Here is a 13804-nt window from a genome sequence, read left to right as displayed (position 1 = left end):
GCAGCATAGTATTCCATTGTGTGACTATACCACAGCAAAAACATAAAAACAAGTGAGTGAGCAGAAGTCAGCAGGCCCTGACTGAGACTATTGATTTCTCTTGGAGAGGATAATCCAGGTTCCAGTCACCCGCTCTCTGTCTGGGTGCCCCAGGGTGAAGATGGTGCTCTGGCCATCCTTGGTTGGCATCCACCATCTGTCTGGTGCTTTTACTGCTCCCTGGCAAAGATGGTGCACTGTCCATGTCCGTTGGTGCCCTCAACAAGGTGTATTGATACAGTGGCTGTGGAAGTGGAGTGAAGTGTGTCAGGATGGATGATGAGGATGGTACAGGATAAGACAGGGTTCAGATCTGTTGTTCATAGGCTTACTGTGAGTTGTACTCAACTCAATGGCAGTTAACAACAACAACAGATACTGATTCTCACGAACCAATGAGAATCGGTGACTACTTTGAATGGCAAGACTCATTTGATTGTCTCCCTGAGGGAGGGAGCTGTGTTAAAAACACATTCTTACCACTTTATCATAACAGAACAATAGAGTCACTTACTGTGTCCTAGGGCAAATTACCCAAACCTCTCTGAACCTCAGTTTCCCTATCTGTAAAATAGGACTATAATAGTAAAATCTACTTTATAAGATTGTACTGAGTATTAAATAATGTACTTAAAGTATTTAAGTCAGTTCCTGGGAGAAAGAGTAAGCTTAGCCATTCTTCTTAGCGTATTTTAAAAGAAAGTGTTCTGGCATGTTTTGATTCTCTTATTATATTTTATAGTAAATGTTTGTGGTTAGCTTCAGTTAGCAAAGCTAATTTTCTTTTTAATATTTCTTTTAATATGTTTAATATTTCTTTCCAAAGGAAATTTACTCAGCCCGTTTTGAAATTTCTGGGCCGTGCCATGTTCTTCTCTATGGGATTTGTAGTAACTGTGAAAGGAAAGATTGCCAGTCCCCTGGAAGCACCCATCTTCGTTGTGGCGCCTCATTCCTCCTTTTTCGATGGGATTGCCTGCGTCGTCGCCGGCTTACCTTCCATGGTGTCTCGGAACGAGAACGCACACGCCCCTCTCATTGGCCGTAAGTAACCAAGCGCCTGCATGCTCTCTCACTCTTTAGATTTCAGAATCATAGCCAGTGTTTTTAGGGCATTATGTTTATCGTAGGAGTACGCAATAAGGGTTGCAGAGTGGATTATATTTGGGGTTGGGGAGGGATTGGGGGAGGTGCGGGGGGGATTGTGTACCAATGAGGGAGTTTTTCTTTTGCTTTTCAGGGAGAGGAGCAAACAGGGGTGGGGTGGGGGGAGGGGTTTGTGCGGGGAGAAGGGTGCAACAATGAATGAATGGAATTCCAAAATCTCTGTAGATGTTCATTGAAATGAAAAATAAATAAATAAAAATATTTAAAAAAATTTAAAAATGATAAAACATTTCAAACGTACTTTCTCTTTTTCCTGTGAAACTCTATAGAAAGAATGCATTTATGAAAAACTATTAGAGGTTTCCCTGTCTGTACTCTTAAACTCCTTTAAAAACTTCTATCAGGGTGACATCATGTCTTATAATGTGACCAGAAAGGTCAGTTTAAAGTACTAAACATACTTAATTTCTTTTTAGAGGTAATATATCCAAAGAATGTGTGAAAAAACCCAGGCAACAGGTTACCTTCTAAATCACTATCCTGATAAAGGCACCAAGTCTTTTATCTTAACTCTGTTCAACTCAGGCAATAGGTTACCTTCTAAATCACTATCCTGATAAAGGCACCAAGCCTTTTATCTTAACTCTGCTTTCTTTATTATCATCCCCAAATTTCCATAAGGGACCAGCGTGTAGCACTTTGAAAGTAGGATGCGGAGAACAAGGGCTTTCTGCTATAAAAAGGAGAACGAAGCAAGTAAAGTGTTTTTCCCACATGATGCTTTGGTCTCTCCCTAAGGTGCCCATCTCCAAGTAACAGCTCGCACTTGTCCCAGGGCTCCCGCGAACATCAGGTGGTGGAAGGGTGACTGTGAAAGTTCCTCCTGTTGCTTGACACTCTGGAGAGCTGGTGTTAGTTCCTGCAGCTTTGCCATTAGGCTAAGAAGGGCATTTTAAACAAGCAGGGAAACAAAAGTAACTTCCTTGTTTTGTGTAATATGACCATTTCCTCAAACGTTGTGTAGCAGCTCATTTTTGTAAGTTGAGGTTTAATTTGCACACCCTAGAAAGCTACCTATTCAGAACACTGTTATGCTGTAAATTTTAATATAATAAATAATTTCTCCCTGTATTTTCTGTACTGTTTTCACACTATTCCATCAATAAGGCACGATGAAACCTTGTAATACATTCCAAAGGGCTAATCGCAGTTGAGAGGAAAACTGTGAGAGAGAAAATTGCATTTACATCTTTTCATGTTCTTGCTGTTTTTGTTAAATCGCTGAAATGTTCCTAGGTACAGATACTTCCCTTTTGGAAACTGGAAATTAAGTTCAAATGAACTTTAAATTGGAGGGCTATTTAGAAAGTTGCTTTTAAAAATAGGTTATTACTTTAATTTCTTATTACATTTATTAAGTAGTTTACCTTGTATCATTACCGTGATAGCTTTACGTTCAAAAATAGCAACCTTTTTCTTTTCATTTGTTTTAAAGGACTGTTGCGGGCTTTACAGCCAGTGTTGGTGTCCCGTGTAGATCCAGATTCTCGGAAAACCACAATAAATGAAATAATCAAACGAGCAACTTCGGGAGGGGAATGGCCCCAGGTAACACACAGGACATTTCCATTTTAATATCCTGGAAGCTTCTTATTGTAATATTGTAACCACTTATTTATTTGCATCCCGCAAGAACAAGGTATCGGACATCTGTGCCAGGTTTCCTTAGCGTAATGTTGTTATGTGCCTTCCAGTCAGAAGTGACTCATTGTTGACCCTCCAGCCAGTTTTCAGAAGCTGTAAATAATGTGGGACGTGAGTGCTTATCTTTCTCCCACAGAACAGCTGGTGGATTTGAATCATGTGCTTTTGGGTTGGCAGCCCAGTTCCTTACCCACCAGGCCACCAGGGCTCTGTTAGCATAATAGATGCAGAATCCAGGAAGTACCAGGTGGTCCTCTTCCCCATGTGATGTTCTTTAGCTGTAAATGTGTAATTTTTTTCCCTTCCAACTCTGAGCCACTTTTTACTTTGTATGACATAAAAAAGTATTCTCTACAGTTGAATCAAACTACTATTTTAAAGATGATATATTGTTGTTGTTGTTGTTGTGTGCTGTGGAGACGGATCTGACCCATAGCAGACCCTCCAGTCAATTTTCAGAGGCAGTAAATTGTACATGAGGAGATTACCCATCTTTCTCCAATACAGTAGCAGGTGGATTTGAAGCACATGTCTTTGAGATTGTAGCTCAGCTTCTTAGTACTAGGCCACTAGAATTCAATGATATGATGTTGTTGTGTACCATCAGATCTTTAATCTTGTTGTTGTTATGTGCTGTCAAATTGCCTGTGACTCATAGTGACCCTGTATATACAATAGCTCCGAAGCTTGAGCTGTCCTGAACCAGTCAATGAGACTGCTTCAGGACGCACCTACCCCCATTTCCCTAGTTACTGTATCAATCCATCTCATCTGGGATCTTCCTTCCCCTCTTGCGCCATCCCTCCACCGTTCTGAGCATGATGTCCTTCTCCAAGGATCAATCCCTCCTGGCCACATGCCCAAAGTAAGTGAGACGAAGCTTCAAAATCCTAGCCTCCAAGGAGAAACTTGGTCTCACCCTATCCAGGACAAATCTTTTTATTTATTTGGCAGTCCATGATATGTTCAAGACTCTTCCCCATCACCAGAACTCAAAGACATCAATTCTTCTTCTATCATCCTTGGCTATTAGCCAGCTCTCTGATGCACAGCAATTCATTGTGAAGGCCGTAGACTGGATCAGGGGCACGTTAGTCCCTAGACTGACATCCTGACTGAAGTAGATCTAGATAGCTCTAGAATCCCCTAAAACTACCACCTCAGACCCACTGTCTTTGAGTCAGTTCTGACTTTTAGCAAACTTCTTTAGGGTGTCTAAGATGGCAAGTCTTTACTAGAGGAGATGGCCCATCTTCCGTACATGGAGCAGCGGTGAATTCAAACTGCTGACTTTTTAGTTAGAAGTCTGGTCATTTGCCCTCAACACCACCAAGAGCTTCTATTTAAATAGGGCTTTTCAATTCAGGGCCATCCCAAAATCACCCGTGGAACTTTTCCAAGTGGTATCTCATGACCCTCTTTCCCTTGGAATGACTTTATAGTACAGAATGTTGAGAGTACTGGAGGGACAGCATTTATTGTATAAAGACGGTCTCATGGGTAATTCTCATTAGTGTCTCTCTGCCCTTTTAACCTCTAGTGTAAATAATGGCCTTTCAGTGATTGGACCACCGTGGTGACATGTAGCTGGGACCTTACTCAGAGAACTGTGGCCAACGAGGAGGCTTTAGGAAACACCACATGTGAAGAATGACTGCAAAGAGCTAGCTTTATTTCTTTACTCTTGGTATCTGAAGAGTATATCTAGGAGTGGAAGGTGGAAGAGAACAGATTGATTTTCGATGTTAGTCTATTTTGCACAGCTTCTGTTTTGAAGTAGAATGGTCTGAAGTGGATTCCTTTTCTGGAATATTTGAGTGTTGGCTAAACAACTAGTTGGGGGTGGGATATTGCAGAAAGAATTCTAATTTTTATAACAAGAATTATATATAGCTGCTACATGACTTAAAAAAAAGTTTGTATTGGTTTGTAATCTGTGTGACTTTTAATGCCTCTTAAACATTGTATGATTCCTTCTATTACATATTGTAAATAATGTAGCTGTTATTAACTAAATGCTATTTGGCATCGTAGATGCTATCCTGTTGTTATATGCTGTTGAGTTGGAGATGAGTCATAAGCTGATGCTCTGGCAGGTTTCCAGAAGGAAGAAGTCACGTGGGAGCTTATTGCCCATCTTTCTCCCTCAGAGCAGCTGGTGGATTTGAACTGCATGCCTTTGAGTTAGCAGCACAACTCTTTAACCACTTCGCCACCAGAGTTCCCTTATTGTGTCCTAGTACCATGTGGAATAGCACTGGTGGGATAATGCATTCCTCCTTGTGCTGTTGACCTAAAACAAACAAACAAAACCCCACCACCAAAAGCAGCTGTTCAAATCTATCAGTCACTCCTCAGGGGGGAATGAGCAGTCTCCACGTGTGAAGGTTTGTTGTTAGGTACCATTGAGTCCACTGTGACTCACAGGAACCTTCTGGACAACAGATCTGAACCTTTGCCCTACCCTGTGCCAGTCTCGTACTCCAGCCTATTGTTAGTCACTGGCTCAGTCCGTCTTGTTGAGGTTCTTCTTCTCTTTGACTGACCAGCCACCTTGTCGAGCATCAGTGTCTTTCCCCTCTTCCTGACAAGTCCAAAGTTATGTGTGGCAGAGTTTCACTGTCCTTGCCTCTAAGGAGCCACTTGATTGTACTTCCTTCAAAGCAGAGTTGTTTGTCCGTGGAATACTTAGTACTCTTCTCTAACACCACAATTCAAAGGCATCACTTGCGCTTCTGTCATTTTCATTTGTTGTCCAACTTTTAGAGCCATAGAAAGCAGATCGTTCTACTTCTGAACCGAAAGATCTTCCTCAAACTGAGCAAAATGGGTTAAAATCTATCCACTTGTCCTCTTCCACCTCCTTCCTGAGAGAGAAAGAGCTCTGGTGGCCTAAGTGGTTAAGGAGCTGCACTGCCAACCCAAAGGCAAGGAGTTCAAATCCATCAGCTGCTCCTTGGGAGAAAGATGGGCAATCTTCCCTGTATATAAAGATATACAGCTTTGGAAGCTTCATGGTAGCTTGTTGTGAGTGGGAATCAGGGTTTGTTTTAGGGTTTACTGTCAGATAAAGTCTTGCTTTTTTAAAATTGAAAGTTGGGATTATACCTATTTTTAGTTTACAGCTAGTTTTGAAGGCAATTTGGACTAAACATTTTTTTTTCTTTAAAATATGTTATTAGCTGCTATGAGGGCAGAGATTTTATTCTTTTTTTAATTTTTTTTTTATTTTTGTGTGAGTGTACCGTCAAATCAGATCTGACTGGTACAGGAGGAGATTGTTCCTCCTTTTCCCGGCAGAGCATCTGGTGGATTCGAACCGTGTGCCTCTGGGATTGTAGTTGCAGCTCCTTGCCACTAGGCCACCAGAGCTCCCCCAATTTTTTTTTTAATTTTATATGCTTCTTTATTTACTCATTGCTCAGTCCTAAAAGCTTCATAAGATCTAGATGCTGTATAATTCTTTTATTAGGGAAACTAACTGCACTGCTTAGCTCTTGCATGGAAGACACAAGACCCAGGTTAAGGGCTGAAAACACTTCCTAACAAAAGCTATTATGCTATGTTCCATGTGTGAATTAATTCAAGCAAGCATAAAGCAAACTGTTTCCTCCTCTGTTTGCTAAACAATGCTAAACATTTTTGGAGTGAATATCATTTAGCAAAAATATGTTAAGTGATTTGATTGAGGATGCCTTATTGCACACAAAAGAATTCCGTGTAAACTTTGAGCATGCCGTGAGTTTTTATAGACCTTTTAAGTTTTTACAGATCATTAGTATCATCAATAAAAAAAAATTTAACCTCTATTCAAGGCTCAAATCTGTTTGCTGATTAATTAGACTACATTTCTTTACATGAAAACTGAATGACAAGTGACTTTCAGAGGACTCATGTGTTGGCTTTCTGCTACATTTTTGCATGTCTTTAAAGAACTTGTTTAAAGTCGTAAGAAAGAAAGTAAAGGGGTAAACTGTTAATTAGATTGACGTATTAAATCTATTCCTTTTCTCCCAAGATAATAGTGTTCCCAGAAGGCACCTGTACTAATCGTTCCTGTTTGATTACTTTTAAACCAGGTGAGATAAATTCAGTTCTCTTGTGACACATCAGTATGGGAGATTTCTCAATCATTTCTTAAATGATTTCACAATAATATGCAGAATTCGTTTTAAGGTTGCTTTTCTTTTTTGATAGACCCTGTGAAACCATGTACTTTTTTCCTTTTCACATTATAAACTCATCTTCTCTGGAGTCTCCTGTCCCCTCCCCTGTGTACATGGATCAACTGGGGTTTGAGGCAGAAACCACTGAAAGGTTTTTCTTTTTGCTCAAAAGACATCCTTACAGATTTTGAGGTCCTGTAGCACCTAGTAATAATCCTATGTCATTACCCTTATAATGTGATGAGATGCCTTCTAAGATTCACTTCTGAACATTATGGAGTCTTCCTAGTAATTTGTTATCTTTCTAAATGTTTTTGTGTTGACTGTTGAAATACTCAGAGCCAAATGTGTAACTCACCTCCATCAGTGGTCTTTGCATCACGTGTTTGATTTTCTCCTTACTTTGATCTTTTTCTCTTCCCAGCTTCTTCTTCTTCTTTTTTTTTTTTTAAAGAAGCCTATTTAACACTAATACTTGGAAAGTAAAAAGAAGTGGCGGTATAGACACATATTTTAAGTGACACAGGCACAGCATTTAAATTTTGGCCCAAGTAATTCTGAATTTTATAAATTCCTGACTTTGGCAAATGCTGGTAATGTATTTATTAACCTGTGGCAAATGGTTTCTTGTACTCTTAAAATAGCTACTGTCAGGGAGCTCTGGTGGCTTAGTGGCAAGAAGCTGCACTGCAATCCCAAAGGTGCGCAGTTCAAATTCACCAGATGCTCTGCTGAGAAGGAGGGTCAGTCTCCTTCTGTGCCAGCCAGACCTGATTTGATGATAACGCAACAAGGGAAAAAAAGAAAGAAAAAAAAATAGCTATATATGTTTATCTATATTTTTATACTTATATATATATATATTTATACATATATACTATAGTTATATATATTTTCCCCTTTTGTAGTATAACTTTCACTAAAATAAACAGCATGTCCTATCATTTCCAGGAGCTTTCATTCCTGGAGTTGCAGTGCAGCCAATACTCCTCAGATACCCAAATAAACTGGTAAGCATGTATTTTACTGTATAAGAATCCCAAACTCCACAGATTTCCTACCACTCTTCTTAATGCTTGAACCCAGTATGAATAGAAAAACGAGCAGGTTGGCCCATTTGGTTTGCCACAATTAGCTATTAGATTTTTACAAACTAGGAACATATTTATTAATGCTGATTAAGTATTGATTCATTACTAGGAAGATTTAGGATGTGATCTATGATTGGTTTCCTTTACTGTTCATGCTGTTGTCACTATAATGGTGTGATGAAGCCTCCGACTTGGGCTTCTTAGAACGGATGTTAGAAAACTTCAATTTGGGATTTCTGTCTAATCCAGAGGAAACCATACATTGTCACTATGAGATAGTGATTTAATTAGGGGTTCAGTGCTTTGTAACTGGGATCATTGGCAAGTAGCTTACCTAAAGCAAACAGTGTCTGAAGAACTTAACATAGTATCTAACGTTCTGGGTTAGCTCAGGGAGTAGATTTTCCCTGCTCAACTGAGAGCATTGTTGCCACCACCATTTTCCTAAAGACGTTTTGTTGGTTTGAGGGAGAACTGCTTTTGGTTCTGCTAAGAACTTTATTTACTGGACAATTGACAAGAAAGGCAAGATGGAATCTTTAATTGAAGTCTCTGGGTAGTGGTGGTGGTGTTGTTATGTGCCATTGCTTGTGACTCATAGCGACCCTATGTACAACAGCCCTAAACTCTGTTCTGTCCTGTGCCAATCACACTGTCTCTGACACTCCCATCCTGATTACCCCAGTCACTGAATCAATCCACCTCATAGAGGGTCTTCCCCTCCTGCGCTGTCCCTCCACCCTCCCAAGCATGATGTCCCTCTCTAAAGACTGGTCTCTCCTCACAACATGTCCAAAGTATGTCAGACGAAGCCCCACAATCCTTGCCTCCAAGGAGCCACCCGGTTTAACCCTTTCCAGGATGAATCTGTTTGTTTTCCTAGCAGTCCATGGTACCCTCAATACTTTTCTCCAGCACCACAGCTCAAAGACATCAGTTCTCCTTCTATCCTCCTTGGTCATTGTCCAACTCTCTTTTTTAAAAAAAAAAAAACAAAAACAAAACCAAAAAACCAACCTCTGGGTGGTGCAAACAGTTAATATGCTCAGCTGCTTAATCGAAAGTTGGTCCCTCCAGAGATGTTTCAGAAGGACTCTTTCTCATTGCAGTCAATTCTCAATGGATCTGACTCATATGTGACCCTCTCGGAGGTCTTTGGAGGCTGAACATCACAGGGGAGTAGATTGCCCACTCTTCCTGCTCGGATGCTCTGGTGGATTTGAGCAGTCAGAGGGGCACAGCCTTTACCATTGGATTACTAACTTACACAGTTCCACAGGAAGTGCACCATCAGACTGCCTTGTTTCAGAACAAAGGCCCGGGACTCTACTTCTGAACTCCGAGCCGCTGAAAAATCCTGTAGAGCATAGTTCCCTACATGTTAGAGTCTCCACGAATCAGGATTGACTGGAGAGCAATTACAAAATTATTATCAACTGTTTATAGAGGCTCCAGAGTTTCTGTTCAATTTCACTTTTTGCTTAGTGGCTAGTCTCTCGACCATGAACTTCTTTGATGGAGAGGGCGTGAAAAAGGGGGGAATTAAAGAAGATTTCAGGGGTTATTTTTGGTTTAAAATTTAGCCTCAGCTCCAGAAAGTCTGGATTCCATGAGAATTTAAAATTTAAGAGTTCTTTAAACCCCAGACACTTTGCTCTTCCCCCCCCCAACTTTTATTGTGACTTGAGTAAAAATTTACAAAACCATTCATCCTTATTTTACTTTCTAACATTGGTTACAATTTCCACAATATGGGAGTGTCAGAGACAGTGCGATTGGCACAGGAGAGAGCGGAGTTTAGGGCTGTTGTACATAGGGTCGCTATGAGTCGCAAGCAACTCGACGGCACATAACAACAACAACAACACCTCCTCATGGTTCTCATTTGCATTCTTCCCTCTTGGATTTATCCCTCATAAAGTACTGTCCTTGTGATCCTGGATGGTTTATGGACTGAGTACCTCCCAGGTTGTATTACCCTCCCAATAGCATTGTGCTCCTTGATTGACTGTCTCTATAGGATCAAATAGATAGTAACAACTTGAAAACTAGATGCCAGTTTAGGGGGCAATGGGATTATGTTAATGGAGAAGAAGGTGGGTGAGAATATTGTACAACCTAAAAAATAGTGCCACTGAATGACATATGTAGAAATTGTTGAACAGTATGTGTTTTGCTGTGTATATTCTCAACAACAGCAAAAAGAAGTAAGTAAATAAAATTTAAAAATGATAAAAGATGAATCCTTTTTATTCTGTTGTTGAGAATATACACAGCAAAACACATACCATTCAACAATTTCTACACAGTGAGAAGGAAGAATAGTGTGAAACACAATGTATACAAGCTTTGTAAACAAACCAATAAAAAATTATAAAAGTGTTAAAGTCCATGAAACATTTACTTTTTGTACTTCTGCCTATGGGTTTGAAGTATCATGGTTTCAAATTCTTTGTTAATGAACTCTTTTAATATTTTCTAAAAAAAAAAATAAAGATACCTTCTGGTCTTTGTAAGCCCGTAAGTCATCAACATGTGTTCACATTGTCATGGTTGATGTGTACCCTCGTGTTGGAACTGACCCACAGGTGGCCCTCAGGTAGATTTGTAAAGGCAGTTGATCGCACAGGAGGAGACTGCCCACCTTTCTCCTGCAGAGCAGCTGGTGGATTTGAACTGGAATTAAAGCCCAGCTTCTTACTACTAGGCCACCAGAGCTCCCTTAGGAATAAAAATAATTCAGCATACACAGCAATTGTTTATTATTTAAAATGTCAATGCTATTGCCTTCCATTTAAAAAAGGAAGACAGATTTTTTTTCTTCGTGGATATAGGAAACTCTGGTGAGCTAAATGGTAAGGAACCGTGCAGTCAACCCCAAAACAGGTGATTTGAATCCACCGGCTGCTCTGTGGGAGAAAAATGGGCAGTCTCCTCCATGCCATTTGCAGCCTCTGAAAACCCACTGGAGGGTCACCTGTAAGTCAGTTTGGACTAAAGAGCTCATAGCAACAGCAATATCAAACTAAGTAGTCAGAGATTAAATAACTGTTTATTAATACCAATACCAATTGATACTGTTGTTTAATACTGATTCCATGTCTACTGACTTTTTTATTTCGGAAAAAGTACGTTAATGCAAACATTATAGTAAGATCTTTGTTTTATCTAGTAAATTTTTCTTTGGATTAACAGTTCACGTACTTTCATTGTAGGATACTGTGACCTGGACGTGGCAAGGATACACATTGTAAGTGGCTTATGTCTATTATTTAAAAACAACGACAACACAACCCTTCAAACTCGTTGTCATAGACTTGGGACCAACTTGTATCTGACCCTCCATTGAGTTTTTGAGACTTTAAATCGCCTGAGAAAAGATTGTCCATCTTTCTCCTGTGGAACTGCTGTGAGGTGGAGCTACCAGAGTTTAGTGGGGTTGCTGTCGATGAACTACACCACTCTGTTTAATTTTAATAAAATGTAAATGTTATTTTAGGTAATAAGAAAAAAAATCATTTGTTACTCTAAAATAAAAAAAAAGCTTAGTTGTTCTAAACATCAAAAGTATTGTTGTTATAATGTATCATCCAGTTGGAACCGACCCATAGCTGACCCTCCAGCAGGTTTTCAGAGGCAGTTAATTGCACAGGAGGAGATTGCCCATCCTTCCCTCGGAAAGCAGCTAGTGGATGCGAACTGCTTGCCTTCGGATTGGCAGTACAGCTCCTTATCACTTGGCCACCAGAGCTTCCTATTAAAGATATCAGTCCATCTTCAATCTTATAACTATAAGGTCTCCACAGAGAGCCTCACTATCTTGCTCGTTAATATCCAGGATCTCGATGTGTACATTTCTTGTTCTCTGGCAGAGTATAATGACTAATTTTTAAGAAACATTCTGGTGACCTTGTTTGAATCACTTAATTTATTTTTATTTGTAATCTAATGTCTCCACTTTTTCTTTTCACTGATTGACTTGAGCAGCTCAGCGAGATTTAGTCATGTAGCCTGAAATAGTTATGATGTGTCTGATTTGACTTGAGAAGATAGAAAAGCAAGCTTTCAGTTCTGTTCTTGGCTTTTAACATTCTCAGTTTCTTTACGATCTTAAGAGAGGATGGGAATATATTCCACTCTTAAGCACGCTGAAGCGAACTCTTGTGTACTGTAGTGTTGGAACTGACCCATAGCTGACCCTCCAGTGAGTTTTTCAAGGCAGTTAATCACATAGGAGGAGACTGCCCATCCTTCTTCTGCAGAGCAGCTACTGGATTTGAACCATGTGCCTTTGGGAATGCAGCACAGCTTCTTACCATTAGGCTACCAGGGCTCCCCTGAAGTGACTGTTGTTAAATGCTGTTGAGTCATAGACGACTCATAGCAACCTTATGAATGAAAGACCTGAACACTTGTATAACTTACATCATTTCTCTAAGTTAATAGAGTTTCCAGAGGCAAGCCATTTCGGAAGGAGATGCCACTCTGCTTCCAAGCTTGTTTTAATCGGAAAGCTCCACCAAACACTGTCCACCATGGGCAACCATGACCGCATTTGGCACATCAGTGTCACAGTGTTTAGCATCACAGCGACCACAAGTTACCTCTGTACAGCAAAAAAAGTGAACTAGGCTTTTTAAAAAATGCACATAATTTATAGAATCTGTTTTCTCAGGAAGGGCCATTGTTTAGATTTCATTTGGTAAATATGAACATGTTTAAATTTTGATGTGAGACCTGGATTGGAAGACATTCTCCCGGTAGTGCCTTTTCATATGAGCTATGCACAGGACTCAAGTAGCATTGACAATGGATAGGTGGTAGTCACCTGCAGATACTTTGAGGGGAATTATAACTTCCTTGTAGCACATGGTGATCATTAGATACCTTTTAAATAATCCAACTAACTCCTCTTAATCAGAATTTTAAAAGTATTGCCTATTCTCTTAATTTGTGTGTGCATGTGTTTATTGCCCTGAAATAATTAAATGTGGTGAAATTGCTGATGGACCAGGGGAATAAACATTAACACATGCAGTGTGTTTATGCTGTTATGCTTTAGTACTGGTTGGCTGAATTTAAGCCATCAGCACATCTAAAGGACAAAAGTTGTGAGGGGAATCTAGACATTATTGTGTTTAACTCTCTAGGAAATACATTTATTTAGAAACTGAAAATCAATTTCATGCTGCTTTTGTCTTTGAGGTACTCATTTTCAACTCTTATAGAAGGGGGAAATTGGAAGAAGTAGTATGAGTATATTTTAGGAAAAGAAGTGCCTGAAAATCGGGTGGGTAGCATATTTCTGTTTGCTGGGATAGGTGATCTTTCGGGTCTTTAAAAGTTAAGATCAATGGGACTGATATCAGGGTGGGGGTAAGACTGAGAAAAACTGGATAAATTGTGTATACTGCACTGAAACAGATGAGGGACTGAATAATTTAAAAGTGATGTATGATAGGGTATTATGGTTATCACAAGAGTCCGCAATTAAGGTTGCATAGTGGAATGTACTTGGGGTGGTGGGAGGGGTGTGGGGGGATTGTGTACTAGGGAGGGAGTCTTTCTTTTACTTTTGAAAGAGAGGAGTGAACTAGGGGGTGGGGGGAGAGGGCTAGGCGGGTAGAGAAGTGCAGCGATGAATGAATGGAAATCCAAATTCTCTGTAAATGTTCATTAGAATTACTAAAAAAAAAA

At 39.9% G+C, this 13804-nt stretch overlaps 1 protein-coding gene across 1 annotated transcript in view; it reads left to right on the top strand.

The window, feature by feature from the left end:
* Positions 1-13804, top strand: part of LPCAT2 (lysophosphatidylcholine acyltransferase 2) — a 103626-nt gene that overhangs the window by 16815 nt on the left and 73007 nt on the right. The window contains exons 3-7 of the mRNA XM_006882524.1: positions 866-1083; positions 2642-2754; positions 6869-6929; positions 7968-8026; positions 11323-11357. Of these exons, the coding sequence (XP_006882586.1) occupies positions 866-1083; positions 2642-2754; positions 6869-6929; positions 7968-8026; positions 11323-11357 (486 nt within the window). The remainder of the gene's footprint in view (positions 1-865; positions 1084-2641; positions 2755-6868; positions 6930-7967; positions 8027-11322; positions 11358-13804) is intronic.

This window comes from Elephantulus edwardii, unplaced genomic scaffold, assembly GCF_000299155.1.
Source record: "Elephantulus edwardii isolate Elephantulus edwardi_28Jun2011 unplaced genomic scaffold, EleEdw1.0 scaffold00021, whole genome shotgun sequence".
In the NCBI taxonomy this organism is placed as follows: Eukaryota; Metazoa; Chordata; class Mammalia; order Macroscelidea; family Macroscelididae; genus Elephantulus; species Elephantulus edwardii.
This window is presented reverse-complemented; position numbering and strand designations above follow the sequence as displayed.